Here is a 26,368-nt window from a genome sequence, read left to right as displayed (position 1 = left end):
GATGGGAAGGAGATTGACACAAGATATAAGCACCAGGCAGAGAGAATTAAATGTAGAACTTCCTAATTGCTTTAAGGTGGGCATGCCGACTAGTAGCCTAGATGTAGTAGGATCAAGGAGAACATGATTTGGGATCCCATCAAAGCCATACTCAGAAAATTTATTTTGCTTTTCATTGAAAATAAATAAATCAGACAATAGATAAGCAAGAAAAGGGAGTAAAATAAACCTTGGGAAGAAGTTCAGAAAACCGAAAGGAGGGCGTCTAGGTGGCTCCGTCCGTTAAGTGTCTGATCCTAGAGTCCTAGAGTCAGTCAGTTAAGTGTCTGATCCTAGATGCAGCCCCGTGGCAGGCTCCCTGCTCAGTGGGGAGCCTCAAATAAATAAAATCTTTAAAAATAAAGACAGAGAAATTAAAGTACTTACCAGCAGCTTTAAATCTACATCTGGGGACGCCTGGGTGGCTCACCTGGTTGGACGACTGCCTTCGGCTCAGGTCATGATCCTGGAGTCCTGGGATCGAATCCCAGCATCAGGCTCCCAGCTCCACGGGGAGTCTGCATCTCTTTCTGACCTTCTCCTCACTCATGCTCTCTCTCACTGTCTCTCTCTCAAATAAATAAATAAAATCTTTTTAAAAAATTTTTTTACGGGGCGCCTGGGTGGCTCAGTGGGTTAAGCCGCTGCCTTTGGCTCGGGTCATGATCTCAGGGTCCTGGGATCGAGTCCCGCATCGGGCTCTCTGCTCGGCGGGGAGCCTGCTTCCCTCTCTCTCTGCCTGCCTCTCCATCTACTTGTGATTTCTCTCTGTCAAATAAATAAATAATTTTTTTTAAAATTGCTTTAAAAAATAAAATAAAAATTTTTTTACATTTAAAAAAATTAAAAAAAAAAAACTGCATCTGATAGGGGTGCCTGGGTGGCTCAGTGGTTAAAGCCTCTGCCTTCAGCTCAGGTCATGATCTCAGGGTCCTGCGATAGAACCCCACATTGGGCTCTCTGCTCAGTAGGGAGCCTGCTTCCCCCTCTCTCTCTGCCTGCCCCTCTGCCTATTTGTGATCTCTCTCTCTCTGTCAAATAAATAAAGCCTTTAAAAAAAACAAAAACAACTGCATCTGATAACTAAAGCTAAGGCACTGTTCTCTATAAAGACTAATTAAATAGACAAATCTCTGACTATTCCCCCGGAAAAAAAAGAAAGAGAACATACAGATACTCAGCATTGAAAGGATAAATATTGACTGAATGACATTTACAGAGACGATCTCTAAAATAGGCTATGCAAAACATTATGAAAATAAGTGTGAAAATATGAATAAAAGGACTAATTTGGGGGACAAATGCAATGAGCCAGATTGACTCCGATGAAGTTAGGAGATCTAAATAAATAAATAACCAAGGAGAAGTTTGGAAACCGTGTCCAAGATGGAAAAAAGCAGGGTTTGGGTCAGTTAGACATGGTTTCATAGAGAATCCTATAAAGTTTTAAGGAGAAGATAAGTTCTTATATTTAAACCATTCCAGAGGAGGGCTGGCAAATCTTTTCTGAGAAAGGCTGGATAGTAAATCTCAGATTGTCTCCAAACCAACCGCTTGAGCTCTGCTGTGACAGGAGGAAATAACCACAAATAGGGAAACATGGACAGTGATGTCCCACATGTTTATGCTTGGTGGCCAGGATTGGGCTGGGCTGGTCCCATGAACTGTGATTTGGTGACCCCTGTTCTAGAGCACAGAAAGAAGTGAATTTTCATAGTTGATGTAATAAGATTCTTACAAACCTAATATCAAAATGTACCAGGGCGCTAAAACGAAGCAAAACACAAAACCCTCACTGTCTAAAGAGGGTTAAGAGATCCCATGAGAGCCCAGCAGGAGCCAATCCATGTGGCCCTGGGCACATTGGAGGTGTGGCTGGAAACCCCTAAGAGGAGTGGCTTTTTTTTTTTCCCGAGATTTTATTTATTCATTTGAGAGAGAGAGAGAGCATGAGCAGGGGGGAGGGGCAGAGGGAGAAGCAGACTCCCTGCTGACCTGGGAGCCGGGACGTGAGACTCAATCTCAGGACCCAGGGATCACAACCTGAGCTGAAGGCAGATGCTTAACCGACTGAGCCATCCAGGTGCCCCAGAGATGCTCCTGAAAATAGTTCCTGTCTTTACCTCTACACAGAATTTAGCTTTAGCTACCTTCGTTGCCTTTTCATCTCACCCCGTTTCATAGGTAAGGCAGCACGATGTGTTGGCAAAAACTCGGGTGGACCAAACACAAGCCTGGGCTTTCTTCCTGGAATTGCGTGCGCTGCAAATAGGCTTGTCGCCCAGACTCCAGGACCGCCTTGCAAAACTGAGAGTTCAGGAGGTCCTAGCCAGCTCTGAAATTCTCCTGTGATCCCACTTTGCGTTGGTGGTCCTTTCAGACACCCCACTGGAGCGGCACTAGGGGTGGGGAGAGTTCCTGTTCCAGAGGCCAGAAGCCACTGCGCCTTTAGGATGCCCTGCACCAGACACAGCAAAGTCTCCCTTTTCTGAGTGGCTTCTATCACTTCTTCTACGGGCTCATTTTCTCCTTAAGAGTAATGTTTCTTGCTTCGTTTCAAAAGGCTGAGGAAACAAGATACATCAAAGGATGTCATTAGCTGTTTGCCTATTTAAAAAAAAAAAAAAAATTCAACGGCACTGGTCGTAAAACAGCAGCATGACAGCCCCGAGGCAGAATGATAACTGTGCCTCCGGGTTCCAGCCGTGAAGGGGGTTGTAAGTTCCGAGTACTCGGTATATGGATGGAAAAACCAGTCTTAAAAGGCTGAGCTCAGCACTGTGCCTTCACAACTATGAGACTGTGACTAACTCAGACCCAGGGGAACGTGGGTATCCCAGAGTCCAGGTTCCATTGCAAAGGGCCCCCATCTGGCTTACTAAGTCTGGAAAACACAGTCGTTAGGAGATATCTTGCGTCTGGTTCTCTGGAAGCAGAGCCTGATGCGGGGATTCTTCAGTCATCTGTCCAGAGGGTGCCCTTGGAGCAAGGAAGCCGTGAGAACATAGAGCCAAGGGAGGAAGCAAATGAAGTGTGATTTTAGCTGAAGTGTAGCCACAGGCTGATGTGGGCATTGCCAGGCTATGTCCCTTAAAACAAGGACGTCAGGGTTTTTCACCCCTACCTTGGGGAATAGTGATTGGCTGTGGGCTGCTACCTACCCTGGGAGGGGAGGAGATGCAGTTGGTCCCTTCAGTTGGGTCTCTGGCCCAAGGGGGTTCCCCGCAGCCCCCCAGCTTCCCCTCCAGCACCCATATGGCCAGGAGATCGTGCCTTTGCCTGGTAAGGGAGGCGAGGGCAGGCAGCGTCTGCTCCAGGGGTCAGGAGAGGTCCTGTTGGTGACCAAACTTGCTTTTGTGACTGTGTTTCAGACTGCATGTCAGGCCCCTGTCCGTTTGGGGATGTCCAGCTTCAGCCCTCAATATCAACGCTGCCCACCCTCAACAGAACCTTCATCTGGGACGTCAAAGCTCACAAGAGCATTGGTCTAGAGCTGCAATTCTCCATCCCTCGCCTGAGGCAGATTGGGCCCGGGGAGAGCTGTCCAGACGGAGTCACTCACTCCATCAGTGGCCGCATTGATGCCACCACAGTCAAGATCGGGACCTTCTGCAGCAACGGCACGGTGTCCCGCATCAAAATGCAAGAAGGGGTGAAAATGGCCTTACACTTGCCCTGGTTCCACAACCGGAACTTCTCCGGCTTCAGCATCGCAAACCGGTCTTCTATAAAACGTAAGCGCGCCCTCCATCTCTGCCGCCCCCCACTCCACACTCCCCCCGCCCGTCAGTTTGGCGCAGGCTGAAACCTACAAACCCCACCCCCTGTTCTAGGTCTGGAGCAGATGTCCGCACTATTGTATGATTCCCCCTGAATTCCTCCAAGGAAGATCCCACTCTTCTGGAGGTGGTGCAGATCCCCTGGTGTGAACCCAGCCTTCTCCATTAAGCAAACTACGTGGCCACTCTCTTTCCTTGGTCTTTTGTGCCCCTGAGGTTTGTTTTCAAACAGGAAGTGGGATGGATCTACAGACCTCCTCCCTTGATTACCTCATTGCTGATTCCTTTGTCCCATCTTCGAGCCCTTTCACATTTCCCGTAATTGTATCCTTGGTGTGCTGGAGCCAGTTCATACCCGTTCATGACAGCTGGTGGTTGAACATTCAGGAATTTTGTGAGCTGATGCTAAACAGAGCCCATTCATAGAAATAAAACGGTATAAACTTACAGTGAGGATAACTTCATTTAGATGCTCAAAACTCATCACCTCCTAATTATTTTGCTGCATTTGACTGTTACCCATACCCTTGAGATTATTGATATCGATCATACCTCTGTGGCCAAAATGCCATACAGACGGGCAAACTACTGCCCGTCTGCTCCAAACTCCACATTCATATCCTGTTGGTGGCTTGAAATCAGCCCTGGTGGGAGTATTCACAGTAAGGAAATGGGCAGACACTACAAATTAGGGCTTTGATTTTTCCTCCTGCTGGGTCGGTCCTTCAACATTTAGTCACCCACCCCAGACGTAAATAAGACCACACTCAGAGTTCAGTCGATGAGGGTCGCTCTCACAGCTTCCTTACCCTACTGCCTTTCCGGCAGGGTTAGGGTCTGGGACAGGGTCTAATCGCCTCCTGTTCTCGTTTGGGTCCGACTCCCGACAGGACTGTGCATCATAGAATCTGTGTTTGAGGGTGAAGGCTCGGCAACGCTGATGTCTGCCAACTACCCAGATGGCTTCCCCGAGGACGAGCTCATGACTTGGCAGTTTGTCATCCCCGCGCACCTGCGGGCGAGCGTCTCCTTCCTCCACTTCAACGTCTCCAACTGCGAGAAGAAGGAGGAGCGGGTCGAGTACTACATCCCGGGCTCCACCACCAACCCTGAGGTGTTCAGGCTGGAGGACAAGCAGCCCGGGAACATGGCCGGGAACTTCAACCTCTCTCTGCAGGGCTGTGACCAAGATGCCCAAAACCCAGGGGTCCTCCGGCTGCAGTTTCAAGTTTTGGTCCAACATCCACAAAATGAAAGCAGTAAGTGAGCCCCAATTTCCTTTCCCCGCTCCTCCTCCAGCTCCTTCTTTCGTTCCTGGGTAGTCTACGTGGTGTGAGGTCCCTTTCCTATTTTTCTTCCGTGGCTTTGGGCACATTTGGACTCTGGACTTCAGAAGAGTTTCAGGAAGTGTGTTGCCAGGCAGTGAAACAGGCTCATGGGTGAATGCCCGGCATGGTCTCCATTTCAACACAGTAAGAAGCAAATGGGAAATTGCAGGCTATTTTTTTAAACAAAGGGGTTGGAAGGTTACTTTTACTTTCTTTTTTTTTTTTTTTGGAGAGAGAGAGCATGAGCTGTGGGGAGATGGTCAGGAGGAATGAGAAAATCTTAACCAGGTACCACACCCAGCACAGAGCTTGATGTGGGGCTCCATCTCGTGACCTGAGTGAAAGAACTGGACATTTAACTGACTGAGCCCCCCAGGCATTCCCAGAAGGTTACTTTCTAGATCACCTGTCTTGACCCTCCGTGTGAATCAGAATGGCACCAGGACCGTCGGCTGGTGGACCCTGTTTAATTGGCCGAGTGTCCCGTACCATGCACACACACACTCCATGCCGAGCCTTGACCTAAGCACACCACTTAGTCTCAGCTAAGCCTTAGTACAACCTTATACGGGAGGCAGGAATTATCCCCAATTACATGAAAAAACAGGAGGTTCAGAGACCGTTTAGAACTAGCCCGACGTTACGCAGCTTGTCAGGAACTGAGCAAACCTCAGAACCCAGAGCCCGTGCTCTGGGTCACTCTGAACCCCGGCTGTGTTGATGAGAACGAGGTTGCTCATCCCTTTACACACATCACACATTTACTGAGATGCCGTGAACCCAGAAAAGGTGCATCAGGGCCAGGACTAGGACAAAGTGCCCGGCATGCAACACAGAAGGAGGCACCCCTTCTGAGACGGAGGTGCTCCCCCTCAGGGTGCTGTACGTACAAAGTCAACCCCTGAGGGCGAGTGCTTCCTTGAACTTGGCTCCATGGGGGGCAGTGTAGATATTGAAACCAAAGGTTCGAGAGGAGTTCAGAGTGGCTGTTCCTGGGGCCTATCAGCTGGAGTCTATGAAGGACCAAGGGTATGACTGGTTGTCTTGAGCCCGTGACATGGTCTCAGGAGTTCTGTCCCAAAGGACTGATTCTCAGCCTGTTTTGATCAGTATTTACCTCCGGGAAGTAGACGGAGCCAGGCAGAAATGGTTAAGTGGCAACATGACGTTTATTTCAGTAGAGCTGATAAACATCTGGAAAGCCACCGTGTGGGACCCACCCCAGGGGCTGCCCCTTGGATGCTGCCTGGGGAATACCCTCTGGGTTTTTCCGGAAGCTGCAGCCCCAGCATGACCTAAGATGCCTTTTGATTTACAATAACCGTATAGATGGCATCACTGAGTGCGTGTGTGTCAGCCAACACATTTTTGTGATTCCACTGTCACAACTGCATCATCGCAATGTTGAAAACAGCCATGTAAACATCTGGAGATGGTGTGGGTTTGAGTTTAGGAGACCAAGGGATTTGATTGTCTTTTGTTTATGCCGATTTATTGCATTGCCTGGAACAAGAGCTCAGTTGGTTTCCGCAACTCATCAAATTGTTAAACCGACTTTAGCCAAACCACAACCCAGAAGAGGTTTGCAGGAGGTCCTGGAAACTCCCAGGACTTCAAGGCCGGAAGCGCACGGCAGGTTGGCAGGAATTCCAGGAGGACACTCATGGCAGAGCCTGGCACGTTCCAGCATACTGGAGTGGCCCAGATGGTTGGTGCCCCTCATTGCCACCGTCAGGGGCTCTATGTGTTGTTTCTGCTCTTTCTTGGCCTTGAAATGAGAAAGAGGAAGGTTTGGGGTGGGGAGATGCTTCAGGAGATTGAGTGCCTTGGTTAGGAGCCTCTGCCTTTCCTTCCTGTGAGAGTGTGGAGGGAGGCAAACCTCCTGCGGCTGGTCCGCCAATGGAGGCCTCCCTCCTGCTGCCCAGGCCAGGGTTTCTTGCCCCTTGATTGTCCCCCTTTGTCCCCAGCAGAAGAAACAACCGTCCAAGCCAAAGCCACGACTCCAAGTGCGCTTGTGGGGGCGGGGTTTGCATTCATCACACACCGTGATGTCGATCTGTCTGCACATCTGGGTCCCCCTGAATTCCTCCCAATCAGGAATTTGTTTTATTCCTCCGTCTTCCCACACCCACCACGGTTTCTGGCACATTCCAGGCCCTTTGTAAGTCTTTATCCTAATCTGAGGCAACCCAAAGTGGCCCAAGAACCGGAGGCACCATCCAATGGCACAGCCCATCGGAAGGGGCAGGTGGATATGCCTCGGTGGGGGCATCCAGGAGAGTGGCTGTCCCAGGAAGCCAGATGAGGGGAAGAGTGTGAGAAAGAAAAGCAGGAGACCTTCTCAAGCCTAGAGATTGGCTGTCAACAGCAGCCACGCAAAGCCAAAGCCTCAGCAAGAGCAGCGGCAGCCATCAGAGCCCCAGCCGGTGCCCAGGACCCTCATCCTACCCTCCACAGCAGGACTTGACCACAGTGGGCCCACATTGCCAAAAAAAAAAAAAAAAAAAAAAAAAAAAAAAAGATATAAAAATATAAACGATCTCTAAAGGTAGGAAGCTGAGATATTACCTTGAACCTAATTGTCTGCTCCCCAAATCCCTGCTGTCAACCCTCTCACTACTTTGTTGTGTTTTTTTTATTTTTGTTTTTTGTTTTTTGTTTTTTAAGATTTTGTCTATTTTTTGAGAGAGAGAGAGCATGAGCAAGGGGGAGCAGGGAGCCTGATGCAGGGCTCCATCCCAGGACCCCTGGATCATGACCTGAGCTAAAGGCAGACACTTAACTGACTGAGCCACCCTCCTTTGCTCAAGATTATCGGATAGGCAGGCGCCTGAGCTCCCTGCTCAGCGGGAAGCCTGCTTCTCCCTCTCCCACTCCCCCTCCTTATGTTCCCTCTCTTCCTGTGTCTCTATCAAGTAAATAAATAAAATCTTTTTTAAAAAATAAAATAATAAGGGGCACCTGGGTGGCTCAGTGGGTTAAGCCTCTGCCTTCGGCTCAGGTCATGATCCCAGGGTCCTGGGATCGAGCCCCACATCGGGCTTTCTGCTCTGCAGGTAGCCTGCTTCCTCCTCTCTCTCTGCCTGCCTCTCTGCCTACTTGTGATCTCTGTCAGATAAATAAAGAAAAAATCTTAAAAAAATAAATAAATAAAATAAAATAATAATATTTTAAAAAATATATCAGATAGGCTCAAACTAGACCCAGAGTAGACTAGGAGAAGCCCTCCAGGGGTGTCTTTCCATGGCTTGACCACAGACATGCTATGAGGAATGCGGGCTGCCCTGGGCCTGCTGTGACCATGTTTGTGAGCACTGACCACTTAGGCTGCCCAAAGCACACAGCTCAGATGGGTTCAAGAGCTCGACTCACGTTCATCTCTACCGAACAAATCTTGTTTTTCAGTGTTCCATTTTGCACTCTCTTCTTTATTTTTTAATTTTTTTGATAGTACAATACAGCTGACCCTTGAACAACGTGGGTTTGAACTGCATGGGTCCACTTATACACAGATTTTTTTTTCCAATAAATACAATATAATACCGTAAAAGGATTTTCTCCTTAAGATTTTCTTTTCTTTCTTTCTTTCTTTCTTTCTTTCTTTTTTTAAGATTGTATGTATTGGACAGAGAGCAAACGTGAGCAGGGAAAGGAACAGAGGGAGAGAGAGAAGCGAGCTTCCTACTAAGCAGAGAGCCCAGCCTGGGGCCTGATCCCAGGACCCCAAGATCATGACCCAAGCCGAAGGCAGACACCCAATCAACTGAGCCACCCAGACGCCCCTCCTTATGATTTTCTTAATAACAATTTCTTTTCTCTAGCTGACTTTATTATAAGAATACAGTACCTTATACATATGACGTACAAAATACATGTTAATCGGCTATGTTAACTACCCTAACTAGTAGTTAAGTTTGTGGGGGGAGTCAAAAGTTACATGGACACTTTCAGCTGTGGGAGGGAGTCAGCGCCCCTCACCCCATTGTTCAAGGGTCATACCTGGTATTTGTGCCTCATCACTTCCTGGAAATACACAAAATAATTTTGTCCCTCTTGGAGCCTCATCCTCATAGTGACGGTAGAGAAACCACGTCTCTATTGTCTCCTGCAGTCTGTTCCTCTTTTTATATCATTTCTGCAAGGTCCAATGGCCCTGGGGATACCGGTCCCACCAGCGAATAGTAACCTGCCCAACCATATGGTTCCTGTTAGCCAGGGCAGACTGCTAGCCTGCTGCCTTATGCATTCCCCTCCAGGTTTTCAAAGGTGTGGTCACTTCTTCTGAAAATACCAGACGGACGAGTATCTTTAGAACCCATGGGCTTCTGGGTTATTGTGACTCAACTAAGGTAGATGAACAGGAGTTTCCAGCTTATTACACCATAGGTTTCCATTAACCAGTCTGAGTAAATGCTGGTTGGGGAAGCAGCCATATGGCTTCTTCCTATAGACCCCCAGAAGCTACCCAGAGCCGTTAATGAAATGTTGACTTCATTCTGTTTTTGTCTTTTTGGGTAACTCAAGCTCTGTGAGTCTGACATTTGTCCTGGCAGAGTCGACCCATACGGTGGCCTCTTATTCCCATGGAGCCCATTTTGATTTTAAAATAAGGAATCTCGGGGATGCCTGGGTGGCTCCGTCAGTTAAACATCCATCCGGCTCTTGATTTCAGCTCAGGTCATGATATCAGGGTCGTGAGATCCAGCCCCGTGTCAGGCTTGGCACTTAAGATTCTCTATCTCCCTCTGCTCCTCCCCACCCCCTTCACGCATGCGCACGCGCGCATACACACACACACACACACACACACACACTCACTCTTTCTATTAAAATAAATAAATAAATAAATAAATAAATAAAAATAAATAAATAAAGTAAGTAAGTGAGAAATTTCTATCTACAGACACCACAAAAGTCATTAGAGGCCTTTTCAAAACTTCAGTCCATAAGCTAATCCCATCAAGGGTTTCCAGTGTCAATAAGGATCAAATAGTGAAAGACTGTCCTTTTATGGGGGCAAGGGGACGGGTCTTTTCAAATCTCCAGCCCAGGTATTTATTACAGGAAGGAACCGTGTGCCATGTTGTAGAGACAATATGGGATTCTCCTGCCGCAGGAAAGGATCCCATTAGGTTCCTAGCCTTGAGCAAATGCTTGGAGTCTCTCTGAGGTCTCTTTCAGCTGTAATTGGTGACCTTCGCACCTCTCCTGCTCCTCCTGCTGAGTGTCGGATAAGGCCACTTGTCAGAGCACACAGGTGACACTGAGTAAAATCTGTCTTATCTTTCCATGGATTTAGGAATGTGGATGGTGACATTTCCCTTTAAACCACCCCACCTGTGACAGGTGAGGGACACAAACTTCCCTTCTGCCCAGACCCCAGCAGCCACCTCTGAGCACATGCCTCAGGCAGCGTGAGAATTTACTGTGTCTACCCTGAGAGCCAACCAGAACTGTGGAAAAGAAGCCATATCAAGTGATTAACAAAGGGGTGGTATCTGCAGAACTGGAAAGCTGGACCCCTGCGATGGGTGAGCACAGAGGCCAGGGTCCTCCAGACACGCCCCCACGGAGCAAGGCCTGTCTTGCCCCAGAATCAGGATCATTTTCCTCAATAAACTCCACTCTCTGTTTTGGCTCAAGGGCGGGGTGTCTCATCACTCTCCCTTGATCATTCTACAGTGACTTTCAAAGGAAATAGGAACTGTAAAACCACAGGACCATTCCATGTGCACTAGAATGGCTAAAATGAGAAAGGCTGGCCACACCAAGTGTTGGCAAGAACGTGGGGCACTGGAACCCGGACACACGGTCAGCAGATGGGCACCAAGGTACAACCACGTGAGAGAACGATCTGGCAGAAATTTTCCTCCTAGGTAATTACCCTAGAGAAATGAAGTCTATTCAAAAATCCATAGAAGAATATGTATACAGCAGTTTTATTCGTCATTGGAAACAACCTAAATCTCCATCAATCTAGGAACAAACAAGTGTGGTAAATTCATTCTGTGGAACTCCACTCCATGACAAGGAAAAAACGACTGATATCATTTTTCTGAGGGAAAGAAAGCAGCTGAGTACATTTTCCTGAGGGGGAATAAGCCACACAGGAGGGAGCACATACCATATGATTCTGTTCATAGGAAGTTCCAGAACAGGTGAACTCTGCAGTGATAGAAATCAGAAAGTGATGGCCTTCATGGGACATGATTGGAAGTCAAGCGGAATTGACCACAAAGGGGCACAAAGGAACTTGCTGGAATAATTGGAATGTTCTAGATCTTTCTCTGGGTGATAGATACGATAGATAAAGAAAGTTGACAAAACTCATCCCACTGAGCAATTAAGGTCTGTGCATTTTATTATATGTAAGTTACATGACCAAAAAAAGTCAAGGAAAGCTACAGCCAGTGGTTAGGGGGTTTTGGAGTCGGAATGCTACTAGCGAGCTGTATGACTTGGGAGAAGTTACATTAGCTTTCTAAGCTTCGGATTTGTAGTTTATAAAAATCGACATGATTAAGACAGTATTGCCTTACACAAATCTAAATTTTGAACTTCCCAAAGGAAAGGTCCTGTTGTGGTTGCAGAACATCACTAGAGTACAGTGGGGGACGGTAAAAACAGGTCAATATTTGAAGAACTGTCCTTGAACTACAGCAAGTCTGACAAATGTGATGCATTTCTTTTTTTTTTTTAAGATTTTATTTATTTATTTAACACACAGAGAGAGAGAGGGATCACAAGCAGGCAGAGAGACAGGCGGTGGGGAGGGCAGGGAAGCAGGCTCCCTGCCAAGCAGATAGCCCTATGCTGGACTTGATCCCAGGACCCTGGGATCATGACGTGAGCCAAAGGCAGAGGCTTAACCCACTGAGCCACCCAGGTGCCCCCAATGTGGTGCATTTCTAACGCACATCGAGGGACAGCTTTGCTCTCATCTTGGGACCAGATAGATGGCTGTTGATACATTTTTTTCAGAGGGGACATCATTCATATAGGAGTTTCGAGAAGCCAGGCCCAGGGTTCCCATGGTTTCTTGTCTCTTCTGCCCAGCCACCGGCTAGAGAAGAGGAAACTGGGGTCCACAGAGGTCAGAAAGAGCTCAGGCTTTGTAATCTTAGTCCCACCATCTCCTGGTGTTTGTTTCCCTGTCTGTCAAATAGGGGTGAGGAAGCCTACTACTCTAGATTGTATATTTATTCCCAAATCATCACCCCCTCTTTTTTGGGGGGGGTTAAATTTGCTGCCCCACTGGCTACAGGCTTGGCCACGTGAGTTTGCTTCTACCAATGAAATATGAGCAGAAGTAAGTGTGCCCCTTCCAAGCGGAAGCTTCACCACCCATCCGTGGTTCACCTTTCAAACTCTGTCAGGAGACTGACATGTCACAGAGCCTTCTCCTTCAGCCCAGATCTCAGAATTAAAAAGACACAGGATGCCTGGGTGGCTCAGTCAGTTAAGCATCTGCCTTAGGCTCCCATCCTGATCCCAGGATCCTGGGAACAAGTCTCATGTCAGGCTCCCTGCTCAGTGGGGATCCTGCTTCTCCCTCTGCCCCTCCCCCCACTCATGCGCACTCTCTCTCGCAAATAAATAAAATCTTTAAAAAAAAAAAAAAAAAGGAGGAGAAGAAGAAGAACTAAAAAGACAAGCCCTGGTGCCACAGCCTGCTCACAATGGATATGTAAGATGAATAAAGAATGAATCTTGGTTATTCTAAACCTTCAGATTTGGGAACCATTTGTTACTGCAGCATAACAGCTGAAGCTTACTGACACACGCCCTCTCAAGCAGGTCTTGAGGATTAACAAAGTAACACATCAAGGGGTCTCGACCATGTGCAAGATACACAGGTTATGGAGATCCCTGAAATTCACTTTCTGATGGGAAAAACAGACAGCTAATTGGAAAATGAGGGCTTCCCATTAAAGACAGATTTGCTTCCTTCTTAAACCGCACTGTCATGGCATTTAAAACATTTCTAAAAGCATAAATTCCAAGGGAAATGATACCTAGAAAGGAAACAATATTCTAACGTTTCCCAGCATGGGACATAGAGGGGTAACTGATTCAGCAGACCCAAAAGTGCAAAGTGTAATCCCATAGTGGGACACATCAAGAAGAAACTTTCCAAGGCAGGAATTGGCAACACACCACCTTCAGAACGAGAGCAAAAAGTGGGAGAAGCTACTCCAGCCCCAGATCCACCAAGCAGCCCAGGAACACTCCTCCTAGTTTCTTCCCTGGAATAGGGAAGTTTTTGAACCAAAGATCCCAGTTGCACTGAAGGTAAAGGTGCTGAACACAGGCAGCTTGAATAAGGTTAATGGGCCGGACTCTCCAGGCTCCATTCTGCTTCCTTCGTGGGAAGCCCTGAGTGAGTTTCCTCGATTTGGTGGATGGCGGGCTCTTCTCAGGGGTAATCCAACCAACCCAAGAGAAGAGGTTGAACACGTAGATGCTACGGGTTCCTCAGGAAGCAGTCTGGTCAGATCACCCTCCAGAGAAGCTCGGTCAGCAAGCAAGAGGTATTCCAAATCGTGTGTGGCGCCTCACGCTTGGCTTCTTTCCTGGGGTAACCACAGTTACGGATTTGTTGCATTTCTCTCCAGATCTTGTTTCTCTTCATTTCCATACATAAGTATATACACGTAGAAATAGCGCTTACTTTTGATGCCGAGATTGTATAATCGGGTGGTGTCATAGTCAACATTTGTTCTACACTTGCTGTTTTAGTCAACACTGTATCTTGGAAGTTCTTAGATTGGTATATTTATATCTCCCTCTTTCTTTCTTTTTTTTTTTTTAAGATTTTATATATTTATTTGAGAGAGAGAGAGAGCGCTTGCTCATGCACATGCGCATAAGCAGGAAGTAGCGGCGATGGAGAGGGAGAGGGAGAAGCAGGCTCCCCATTGAGCAGGGAGCCTGACGTGAGGCTCCATCCCAGGGATCATGACCTGAACGAAACACAGATGCTTAACCGACTAAGCCACCGAGGCGCCCCTAGATCTCCCTTTTTCTTTCTAAATGCTAGGTAACATTCCGTCCATGAATGTTCCACAGAGTATTTAACCCTTCCCATATTATGTGGTGTCTGGTTTTCCACAGTTCCAGAGCTGCAGTGCAAACATGAGCTTGTCTTCCCCGGTCATACTGCTGGGGTCCCAAGGATGCAACCTTTCAATGTCACCCTCTACACTGTGTTTTTGTTTTTTAAAGATTTTATTTATTTATTTGACAGAGAGAGAAATCACAAGTAGGCAGAGATGCAGGCAGAGAGAGAGGAGGAAGCAGGCTCCCCATTGAACAGAGAACCCTGATGCGGGGCTTGATCCCAGGACCCCGAGACCATGCCCTGAGCTGAAGGCAGAGGCTTAACCCGCTGAGCCACCCAGGCGTCCCGCTACACTGTGTTTTAATTTGCTTTTCTGCAATGACAAGTGATACTGCACTTGATACTAAGAATGCTTTATATTTTGAATTTGTGAACATTTCAGTTTCCCCTGTTTTGTGAACTGCTCAATCCATCTGTGTGACAAATATATTTTTTTCCCTAATGTGTCCCTTGTCCTTCAAGATTTCAGTACCTATTGTCAGACAGGTACTTAAGTTTTTCTTCTTTTAGGGTTTGACCTCCACATTTATAAGGATATTCTCTTTGCTTTGAAATACCAGTCTAACTTTATTCTTTTACTAATGGGAGAGAGAGTTTAGCCGAGCCAGGAGCGGTTTGTCTTTTTCTCACTTATTTGAAGTACAGCATTTATTAGAGACTAAATTATAATATCGATGGATATAATACCTGTGAATAATAATACTATCTTGGAAGAAATATAATATCTATGAATCTTCTATCCCCATGCTAATGCTATACTGTTGCTAATTACTATTCATAACAGGAGACTGTTGCAATAAACAGTCGTAAATCTCACTTGTTAACTATCACACAGCCACTAAATTACTGGATATTTTCAAAGACTCGTGACTATGAAAACTGTATGGAAAAATAAGCAAACCTGTGTAAAGTAATAAGGTAAAAGCTGAGTATAAAATTATACATACTATTAAGCAGTTGAAAATCATTCATATGAACAAGGACTAAAATGAATTTGAAGAAGTAAAAATGGTTAAATATGGGTGATAGAAATTCAATCGGTTATTTTTCCTTTTAAATTTCTTCTAGAGTTCTTGTATGTTCTTTTTTTTTTTTTTTAAGATTTTATTATTTAAGAGAGAAAGAGAACAAGCACATGGTAAGGGGAGGGGAGAGGGAGAAGCAGACTCCCCACTGAGCATGGAGCCCGACGTGGGACTTGATCCCAGGACTCAGGGATCAGGACCTGAGCCAGAGGCAGACGCTTCACTGACTGAGCCACCCAGGCGTCCACTTGTATATTCTCTTAATTAAAAAACGTGGGGCGCCTGGGTGGCTCAGTGGGTTAAACCTCTGCCTTCGACTCAGGTCATGATCTCAGGGTCCTGGGATCGAGTCCCGCGTCCGGCTCTCTGCTCGGCGGAGAGTCTGCTTCCTCCTCTCTTTCTCTCTCTGCCTGCCTCTCTGCCTGCTTGTGATCTCTCTCTGTCAAATAAATAAATAAAATCTTTTAAAAAAAACGTGTTTCCAACGCTCCCCAGCCATGAGAGGTTTTGTGCTAATTTTTGCCCCTTCATGGAGTGGCTGCTGATCCATGCCTCAGGTTTCTTTTCTCTTCGTGGTTTCAGATAAAATCTACCTGGTGGACCTGAGTAACGAGCAAGCCCTGTCGCTCACCATCGAGCCGCGGCCCGTTAAGCTTAGCCGCAAGTTTGTCCCCGGCTGCTTCGTGTGTCTGGAGTCCCGCACCTGCACCACCAACCTCACCCTGACGTCCGGCTCCAAACACAAGATCTCCTTCCTCTGTGATAACCTGACTCGCCTGTGGATGAACGGGGAGAAAACCATAAGTACGTCCCCCTGGGAGAGCATGATTCCCCTACCCGGGGCTGGGGCAACTTTCCCTGCTCCCCCATCTTCTTAGTGGGGTCCACTGGGTAGGCTGTAGATAGTACAATCAGAGATGCCCCCCACCCACCGCGGTGCAGAGTGAGTAAAGGGTAGGCAGCAGATGGTGAGGTGGAGACGTGCCCTTCTGGAACCAGAGGCTCAGTGGGAATGGGCATCCTTCAGAAGTGCATTGCACTCCCAAGTTCAGGGTTGTGTCCTCTGCCCCGCCTTCCAGCATCTCTCCTGAGATGCCTTCCTCCGGTGTACCCAACCATCCTCCACTCCCCCCCCCAACCCCGCCTCCACACTCATTGTGCACTTGTCTCCTCCTGCCTGAGACTGAGATTCTTGAGGTCAAACATTGTGGCTTGTTCTGGTTTTTTGTTTGTTTGTTTGTTTGTTTGTTTTTTGGTCCCTTGAGCCCCTGGCAGTGCTGAACATGTATTAGTCACGTACTAAACGTTTGATGAATGAACGCCAGTAAAACCGCTAATCTTCTTCCCGCTGGGCTGCCGTGACCTCCAACATGGATGGCCTTAAGAGTTTCTACAGATGCAACAGCTGAGGCCACAAGACACGAGGCAGGCTGCCCACTAGGAAGTGGCAGAGCTGGGCTGCGAGCTGATACCTCCCCCAACCCCACCCCTGCTCTGACCGCTGCACAAAGCTACCTCCCCACAGTCAGGGATGCTGGGAAGCAGGGCGGAGGGAAAAAACCTGGGCCCAGCCCATACTTAGCATCTGAGACTCAGCCTCAGAAGAGAGGCTGACACATTCTTTTCAACCCTCAGTAATCCCCAGAAGTTGGTCTGCCAATTCAGGCAGAGTAAGAACCTGAGAGGGCGAGAGAGGCAGCTAGAAAAGGAGTATCAGGGAGCCCCGAGTGGGGGACAGAGCAGGAGAAGAGAGACCAAAGGGAAAAGAAAGAAAGCCTGGGGCCGTCTCTACAGCTGGGGAGGTCACACGGCCGGTCCCCTCCCTGCCTGCTACCATGAGCCCGTCTTTTCCAGGCTGCATGGACCCCCGGTACTGCCACAGGAGGTCCCAATCCCTCCAGGTGCCTGGAGACATCCTCCAGCTGCCTGTTCAGCTGCACGACTTCTCCTGGAAGCTGCTGGTCCCCAAGAATAGGCTGAGCCTCGCACTGGTACCCGCCCAGAAACTTCAACAGCACACGCAGGAGAAGGTCTGCAACACGAGCTTTGGCTACCTGGTGGCCAGCGCTGTCCCCGGCCAGGACCTTTACTTTGGCTCCTTCTGCCCCGGAGGTGCCATCAAGCAGATCCAGGTGAAGCAGAACATCTCAGTGACCCTCCGCACCTTTGCCCCTAACGTTCAACGAGAGGCCGCTAGGCAGGGTCTGACCGTGTCCTTCATACCGTACTTCAAAGGTAAGGCGGTCTCCCTCTCTCGCCACATTTGCCTGACCATTTCTTGGTTGCGCATCCCTCTCCTTTTGCTTCTGGGATCGTCCACCATTAAGTTGTCAGCTTGAGGAATTGGGAGAGCTGGGTGGGCTGGATCTCTCACCAGAAATCTGGAAGGTAGTGTGACCTCAGCTGGACTCCACCATTCACCTAGTGTGGAAAATCCTGGGAGTTAGAAATAAGGTTCTGACCGTGGGGGGTGACCGTTGGCAGACAGCAGAACAAATAATCAAATTCAAGCCTTTTTTGGAAGCAGGCAGGGGCTTAGAGGAGAGCTAAGCAAATATTCCTGACTCCTGGATGTTTAAGATGGGAGCATCTTAAACAGGTATTTTTGTGAGTCAGCTTCTACAATTCAGAATGTGACGTGGAGTGCACAGAGGAAGACAGGCTGGGGAGAGATGGGTCTCCAGAGCACCAGGGTCCTGTTCACAGCACAGGGCACAGCCCCTCCCACAAGGCTAGTGTTTGATCTTCAGGGTGCTGGGCAGTGAGTGGGGTTTAAGTCCCTTGCAACAGTGAGCTCTCCATGGTTGGTTTCCAAAGTCACAGTTGCCATTACAAGTGGCTCAAAGTCAGAGACCATTTAAAAATTGACCAAGACTGGGGCGCCTGGGTGGCTCAGTAGTTAAGCATCTGCCTTTGGCTCAGGTTATGATCCCAAGGTCCTGGGATTGAGCCCCGCATCGGGCTCTCCACTCAGCAGGGAGCCTTCTGTCTGTCTGTCTCTCTCTCTCTCTCTCTCTCTGCCTGCCTCTCTGCCTACCTGTGATCTCTGTCTGTCAAATAAATAAATAAAATAAAATAAAAATTGACCAAGACTGAGGTGCCTGGGTGGCTTCAGTAGTTAAGCATCTGCCTTTGGCTCAGGTCATGATTCCAGCATCCTGGGATCGAGCCTCGAATCAGGGTCCCAGCTCAGTGGGAAGCCTGCTCCTCCCTCTCCCACTCCCCCTGCTTGTGTTCCCTCTCTTGCTGCGTCTCTCTCTCTCTGTCAAATAAGTAAATAAATTCTTTAAAAAAAAAAAATTGGCCAAGACTTTTATCTGAGGTTTACTTCATACTTTGTTCCTGAGTGGGGAGGGAGAAGAGGGAGAAGAATCTTTGGCCATAAGATTAAGGTCAGTCCAGGCTGCCTAATGTCCCCACAGCTCCCTGAGAAACCCCTTCTGGGGAGACTTAGAGAATGAGATATACCCTCCTCAGTGCGGAATGTTAGAGTTTTATCTCACCTGAAGGTCAGCTGACATGTCTGTCGGAGGCTTTCAGCTTTGCATTCTACCATTCTTCCCAGAACCAGAAGTGGCTTGATCTCGGACACAGAAATCGCTCTGTACCGGTCCCACCATGGAACAGAGCATAGGGTGACTCTAAGCGTGGAGGGTGTTTCTGAAAGGAAGCTTTTAGCGATAACCTGCAGTTTGGCCAACTAGCCTGGGATTTTGTTGTTGTTTGGTTGGTTGGTTTTGTTCAAAAGACGTGAGCACCTCACCCGAGACTGTAATCTTTGGGCTGACCAATAGTCACGGGCTATGTGTGGCAATTTATATTTAAATTAATAGCAAAATTTAAAAATTCAGCTCCTCAGTCACATCGAGCACATTTTGGGTCTTCTACAAACACACGTGGTGGTGGTTACGTGCTTGGATGGACAGTGCAGATACAGGCACCCAGGAGATATTGTGGGTTGGGTTCCAGACCTCAATAGAGCAAGAAAAATGAGTTTTTTGGTTTCCCAGTGCCTATAAAAGTTCTATTTACACCATATTGTAGTCCAGTAAGTGTGCAATAGCATGGTCTAAAAAAGCAACGCACATGCCTTAATTTTAAAATTCTTTATTGCCAGGTTGCATGGCTCACTCACTTGGTAGAGTGTGCAACTCTTGATCTCAGGGTTGTAAGGTCAAGCCCCACATTGGATGTAGAGATTACTTAAAAATAAAGTCTTTTAAAGAAAGAAAAAAAACCTTCCTTACTAAAAAATGCTAACCATCATCTGAACTTTCAGCAAGTTCTAATCACCAATCACAGATCACCATAACAAATAAAATAATGAAAAAGTTTGGAATGTCACAAGAATCACCACAATGGACATAGAGACACAAAGTGGCAAATGCTATTGGAAAGATAGTGCCATAGACTTGCTCAACCTAGGGTTGCCACAAATCTCCAATTTGGTGGGGGACAAGGCAGAGTCTGCAAAGTCTAATAAAATGGGGTGAGCCAGTGAAGAACTTTTCAGTCATTGCAGAAAACTCTAGAAAAAGTCTAGACAGGTTAACATCAATTTTGATTCAGTGAAACATCTTGTATGGATTCTCTCCCCTTTCCTGCAGAGGAAGGTATTTTCACAGTGACTCCAGACACAAAAGGCAAGGTCTACCTGAGGAGCCCTAACTGGGACCGGGGACTGCCATCCCTCACATCCGTGTCTTGGAACATCAGTGTGCCCAGCAACCAGGTGGCCTGCCTGACCTTCCTCAAGGAGAGGACCGGCGTTGTCTGCCAGACGGGACGTGCGTTCATGATCATCCAGGAGCAGCGGAGCAAAGCAGAGGAGATCTTCAGCCTGGAGGATGAGGTGCTCCCCAAGCCAAGCTTCCACCACCACAGCTTCTGGGTCAACATCTCCAACTGCAGCCCTGTGAGTGGCAAGCAGCTGGACCTGTTCTTCTGGGTGTCACTTACCCCAAGGACTATGGGTAAGGGTCTGCAAGGTCTTGTGGGAGGGTGGTGATGGACAGCAAATTGGCAGCTGAAGAGTAGGGGGCAAGCCTGCGAGGCAAGTCAGAAAATACGACTGAGTGCCCATGTATCAGCCAGCATTTGCATTGGTCATGCCGTATAACAAACCACCCAGAACTCAGGGCCTTAAAGATAGTCATTTCTTATCGCTCACACTTTGGCTGGGTGATGCTGGTGAGCTGGGCTTATCCAGGTTCACTCACTCCTGCACCTGTGGGCAGCTGTGGGTGGCCAGAGGACTCTGCTGATCTTGGCCATGCACTCTCATATATATGGGCATAGCCACAATCTGCTGGAATAACCAGGTTCCTTGGCTTTTCTCCCCATGATCCCTGTCACACCAGCCTGGGCCTTGTTCTCATGGTAGAGGCAGAGAAATCCAAGAGATTCTGGAGGAAGCACACAAGGTCTCTTGATGTTTGGGTTAGGAACTCCCACCATCCCTTCTACAGAATTCTTTGGGCCTGCCAAAGAATCCAAGGGATGGACAGATAGACTCCCCTTTTGGTGGGAGGAGCTGCAGAGTCACATAGTATAGGACATGGTCCAGGGAGAAATGGGGAGAACTAGGGCAATTTTATCATCCATCTGTCACTGTCATTTACTATTAATCTCTCTCTGGCGTGGGGGAAGGCTCTTCACTCTGTTCACCTTATGCATCTTAGAGGGTAGATGGTAAAAACTACCTCAGAGAAGAATCATTAGGAATTGAAGTGTTGGGGATTCAAATGTGGGGACCTGAGAAGTGTGACGCAGAACTTGGCACTGGCATTATGTTTTTTAAGATTTTATTTATTTATTTATTTGAGAGATAGTATGTGTGTGCGTGTGGATGTGTGTGTGTGTGTGTGTGTGTGCATAAGCAGGATGAAGGGCAGAGGGAGATAGAGAGAATCTTAAGCAGACTCTGTGCTAAGAGTACAGAGCCCAATACAGGACTTGGTCTCACAACCCCATGATCATGACCTGAGCCAAAATCAAGAGTCAGACACTCGAGTACCTGGGCTACCCAGGCACCCCTTGGCATTGGCATTTTTTACTGAGTCCAGGGAAACATGGGAATCCACAAGATGCCCTTGGTGGCAGGCCTTTTGCTCAGAGTCGCAGGATCTGCCCACAAGTCTCCAGTGAGGAAATGCCTGTGTGGCACAGCAATTGTGGTGGGGCCACATTTGCCTTTATTCCAAGGTAGTCACAGAGCATCCCAGAGTGTGGGAACCAGAAGGGACCATGAAGGTCGCTTCTCCTGGCCCATTCCCTTCCTGGCGGTCAGAGAAGCTGTGTGTCCGCCCAAGGCCACATACCTGTTAGCATCAAGAGAACTGATGTAAACCAGAAGCCATGAGTGAGAAGCTCTCCCAAACTCTCAGGTTAGGCCCTGGGTTTTCTGACTCTCTTACATCCATTTTCTGTCATTTAGTTCTACTCTTTTTTTTTCTTCTTTTCTTTCTTTTTTTTCTTTCTTTTTTTTTTCTTTTTTTTTTTTTAGTTTTATTTCTTTATTTAAGCAATCTCTACACCCGATGTGAGGCTCAAACCACAAGCCCAAGATCAACAGTCGCATGCTCCATGGACTGAGCCAAATAGGTGCCCCATTTATTTCTATTTTGCTTTCTCTCTTTTTTGCTTTCTTGTTAAACAAGCAAGAACTTCTAAATCCCTGTTTGGCACAGGGCTCCCTGTCTGATTTATTTCCTCTGTCCTTTGTACAACCGTAGGAAAAGGACAGCACAGATAGAACAACCCTGTCCTTAGCACCCTCACTTCTGACTTTAGCTTCCCTGCTTTCCCCTACAGTCCTCTGCCCTGCTTTCCCATCTAGGCTGTGGCGCCTAGGTGGACACACCCCTGGGTAGTCCCCGAGTAGCCTTTGAAAGGGAGCCATTAGGGCTCCCAGTTTGTTTTCGTTCTCTCTCACCACCTAACAGCCCCAAGACTCAGTAGCTTAGACTGCAGACTCTGTTCGTTCACAACTCCATGGGTCAGGAATTTGGACAGATATTACTCTTAGACACATGGGTCTGCTGCCAGATGCCTCAGACAGCTAGAGGGTGCCGGGGTGGGTCACCTGGGGACAGACACTCGTAGCCTTGATACTGTCAGCCGGGTTCCTTGGTCCGTTGTTCTCACGGAGTATCCAAATGGTTGGCTTGGGCTTCCTCACAAGATGGCGGCCTCAGACTTCTCACATGGTGACTGACTGGCTCTCCCTCAGACAGAAATTACAGGAAATTGTCAGGCCTCTAAAGGGCTCCAGCACTGGCAAGTCGAGAAGGGTCCAGAAGAAGAGACATAGGCTCCTCTCACTCTCAGGAGCAGCATCTGTGTACAGGGAGGGAGGGAAGGGATGGCAGCCATCTCTGGAGACTTTTCTGCCCCAGTTCCTCATCCACCTGACCACCCCCATGTCTCCTCATCCCTCCTCCTTGTGTCTCTGCTCACAGACCTGACTGTCGTCGTCATTGCGGTCGTGGGAGGTGGCGCCTTACTGCTGTTTGCCCTCGGACTCATCATTTGCTTTGTGAAAAAGAAGTAGGTGGAATTTCTCAAACTGTCTTTGGCTGATCTGACACCTCCTTAGATCACCCAGACCAGAGCTGTCATTAATTACTGATTTCTTTTCTGGCTTCCCATTCCTCTCCCAGGGATCAGTGTTGAATAATATTGCCAGATGTGAGTTATGCTTGGGAGGGGAGGGACAGAAGATGTGGCCGGCGACATGTTAACCTGCGGTTTTTACGCAACTCTCTCAGCATGAGTCTTCTGGTCATTTACTGGACACTGGTCATCGGGGATGATCTCAGCAGGAAAATGCTCATGTCAGTCCCTCCAGCCCAGGTCTCTGAGCCTGCATCCTCTGTCACTTGGAGAGCGAATGCATGCCACCTTAGCTGGTTCCCCTCCAGTTTCTTAAACGGTTTTGTGCTTGCTTAGGGGACTCCAGACAGACGCCAAAAAGCGAGCCCCGTGGGCGAGAGGAAGGAAGACCCAGTTACCTGACTCATCTCACCTTCCACCCCCTCAGGATGACAGCTGCTGTTTTATGACCAAAGCGTTGACCTTTTGAGACAGAATATGGGCTGCCACTAGATTTTATCAATTCTGCGCATATTTCTGATTAAAGCCGTGAGGGAGAGTGAAATTGCTTTCCTTAGCGCAATTCAGCCTTGCAACAAGCTAAAGATTTTTTTTTTTTTTTTAAACTGGGGCCATGAGCAAACAACTAAAATTCCTGCTCCACAGTGAGACTATCTAGAAACGTCTCTAATGATAGGGAAGGGGCCACCTGTGGCAGATCCAGGGAAAATCCTCTTCTCCGTGAAGTGGGATTGTGTAAACCCACACAGGGGGAAAGGACTTCTTTCATTTTATGGTTTCTCTAGGAAACTTTCTTGTCTGTGGTGCTGTCTCTGCCACCCATATCGGAAAGCATGGTGTCCTCTTCAGGGGCACCTGCCCCGGTTCTGGCCTGAGAAGAACACTGGTGGAGACGATCGAGGCTCCGTGAAGCACAAAGGGAGGGGTGTCCATCTCAGGGTTTCGGGTGGGAGCCTTTGGAACCCATCATCCTAGCCAGAGATCCACTGTTACAAGCTGAATGTACTACATTATTTTTATCTCAGAAAAGGACAGGGAGCCTGTCCACAATTAGTGAGCTGTCAGTGCATTATAGGGTCCATTATGTTAATTGAGCTAATGTCCTCCATTTGAATCACCAGTCAGCTAAAAAGCCAGCGTCCCCTGCTTTTGGCTCATGGAGATGGAGGGTGAAGCTTTGTTTTCTCCCATGGAGAGTGCTAATGCCTGTCCACACTCAAGTCCCAAAGAACATTACAAAGCAAAGGTTAATGGCGTTGCTAGGAGCTCTGGCAGGCCCCAGCCAGAATCTTGTCTTCTTTTGAGCTCTGTCCCTTTATGCAGGCTGTTCCTGGATCCCTCTGCTAATAGTGAGTCCCACTGTCCCCAACTCCAGCTAAAAACTAAGACACAGCCCTGCATCCCAAGTCTCCCTCTGTTCTGTCATTTAGAATCCAGATGGTCAGAGTTTGTACCCATGCAAAAGAGGGATGAAGCATTAGCTACGGGAAAGACTGTGTGCTGGAGGGTTGGCGGGGACGTGACCACACCAGATGTGGTCAGCCTGGGCCACCATCCTTTCTCGGAGCAAACACAGGCTGGTTGTCAGCTGTTCCCACCCCTGGATACCCTGCATCCACTGAAGCAAATCCACGTGCAGTGTTAAACTTGCCCTCTCTCAACCACGCTCTGCTCCCTGTTTCCGCTGTGAAGACTAGAGACAGAAGATGGTCCCTTCTAAATGCTTCCGCAAAGAGGGTAGTTTCAGTTTCGAGGGCTAAGGGATTTGAGGGACCTGGGGGGGCCATACTGGAACCCTCAGTTCCAGTAGGGCTATGCAGATGGAGCACAGCTAATATCCTGCTCTTCCTGACTCTGTCTTGGTCCCCTTCTCTCGGTAGGAAAAAAAAGGAAAGCAAAGGCCCGCCTGTAGGCATCTACAACGGCAACATCAACACCCAGATGCCAATGCAGCCAAAAAAGTTTCAGAAAGGTCGAAAGGACAGTGACTCCCACGTGTACGCTGTCATCGATGACACCATGGTGTATGGGCATCTCCTACAGGATTCCAACGGCTCCTTCCTGCAGCCAGAGGTGGACACCTACCGGCCCTTCCAGGGGCCCACAGGGGACTGCCCCCCCTCCCCACCCTTGGTATGCTCCAGGGCCCCAACTGCAAAGCTGACCACAGACGAGCCGTCTGCTGGCTTCCCTGCTGAGTCTGACAGTGAACCATATACCTTCTCCCACCCCAACAACGCGAACACAGACATTCCCTTGCTGGACACCCATGAGCCAGAGGGGCCTGGGGAGTAACTTGGACCCATCCTGAAGACTTTGCCTAAAACAAGGGTCTCAAGCAGAAATCCTAAAGAGGAATGATATGGAAGGAACAGCAGGAGGTTCTTCAGGATGCCACTGACCTCCAAGTCCCAAGTGGACTCATTCCAATGATGGGATGTTGAAAGTGATGAATTCCAACCTGGATACAATCGTCACAGTCCATGTCCTTCTAAACTCAGGTTGAGTTGTAAACCAGCCCGTAATGAGAGGGGAGGGCTGTGAGTTGCCAAGCATGAGGTTGTCAACGAGGTCTGGACTTGGATTTGGATTTGGACCTCTTCAGGGCAACAATTCCAATCCCTTGGAGCCCATCCAAGGTCCCTGCTCTCACTGGAGCACCCTGGATGGCAATGACAGTGTGCCTTATTATTATTATTATTATTATTTATTTGGTGGTTCCGTATATTTAAGAAGCCAAATGCAAAACCATGTAGCTCTTTTTACCTGACATGGTGACAGCTCACGCGAGCTGGTTGGATGGCTGGGTTTTGACTTCCATCAACCACTAGATAAACAGGTGCCTGTCCCCTGGAAAGTGGGAATGATTTGCAATGGGTCCAGCCAAAAAAGGGTGTGACTGTTTGAGGGCTCTGAGAAGCAACTTCCTGGTTCTCTTGCTCTGCCTGTGGTTATCCCACCACACAGATGTATCTCGAGTCCTAGAAGTAAGAAAAATGTCCTTGAATTGTTGTGTGTGTGGCTGTCCCCTCTCCAGCCATGCTTTGGCATTTAAAAAGAGGAATTTAGAGAGTATTTTCAACCTCTAGCAATGTCTAAAAATACATCAGAGAATGGCCACCCTATTCACTCCTTGTTGCTACTGTAAACAATTACCTCAAACATGGTGGCTTAAAACAACTTAGATTTCTTATCTAAATTTCTGGAGACCAGAGGGGCAAAGTGGGTCCCACTGGGCTAAAATCAAGGAGTCAGCGGAACCACCTTCCTTCTGGAGGTTCGAGGAGAGAATCGGTTTCCTTGACTTTTCGAGCTTTTAGAGACTCTTTGGAGCTTTTAGAGACACTCCAGGCCTCCGATGGCTGGTCACACAATGTCACTCGTGCTGACACCGTCACACTGAGGCCCCTCCATCTTTGCCTTCCATGGACCTTTCACTTATAAAGCTCCCCCACCCAGATA

At 48.1% G+C, this 26,368-nt stretch overlaps 1 protein-coding gene across 1 annotated transcript in view; it reads left to right on the top strand.

Annotated features, from left to right (window-relative positions):
• Nucleotides 1-25,611, top strand: part of CDCP1 (CUB domain containing protein 1) — a 57,160-nt gene extending 31,549 nt beyond the window's left edge. The window contains exons 3-9 of the mRNA XM_059160671.1: nucleotides 3,411-3,773; nucleotides 4,709-5,077; nucleotides 15,875-16,096; nucleotides 17,147-17,527; nucleotides 19,900-20,265; nucleotides 22,753-22,840; nucleotides 24,787-25,611. Of these exons, the coding sequence (XP_059016654.1) occupies nucleotides 3,411-3,773; nucleotides 4,709-5,077; nucleotides 15,875-16,096; nucleotides 17,147-17,527; nucleotides 19,900-20,265; nucleotides 22,753-22,840; nucleotides 24,787-25,201 (2,204 nt within the window). The 3' untranslated portion in view covers nucleotides 25,202-25,611. The remainder of the gene's footprint in view (nucleotides 1-3,410; nucleotides 3,774-4,708; nucleotides 5,078-15,874; nucleotides 16,097-17,146; nucleotides 17,528-19,899; nucleotides 20,266-22,752; nucleotides 22,841-24,786) is intronic.
• The last annotated feature ends 757 nt before the right edge of the window (nucleotides 25,612-26,368 follow it).

This window comes from Mustela lutreola, chromosome 2 (genome assembly GCF_030435805.1).
Source record: "Mustela lutreola isolate mMusLut2 chromosome 2, mMusLut2.pri, whole genome shotgun sequence".
Taxonomy (NCBI): Eukaryota; Metazoa; Chordata; class Mammalia; order Carnivora; family Mustelidae; genus Mustela; species Mustela lutreola.
The sequence above is the reverse complement of the archived record's forward strand: the minus strand, read 5'-3'. Positions and strand labels throughout refer to the sequence as shown.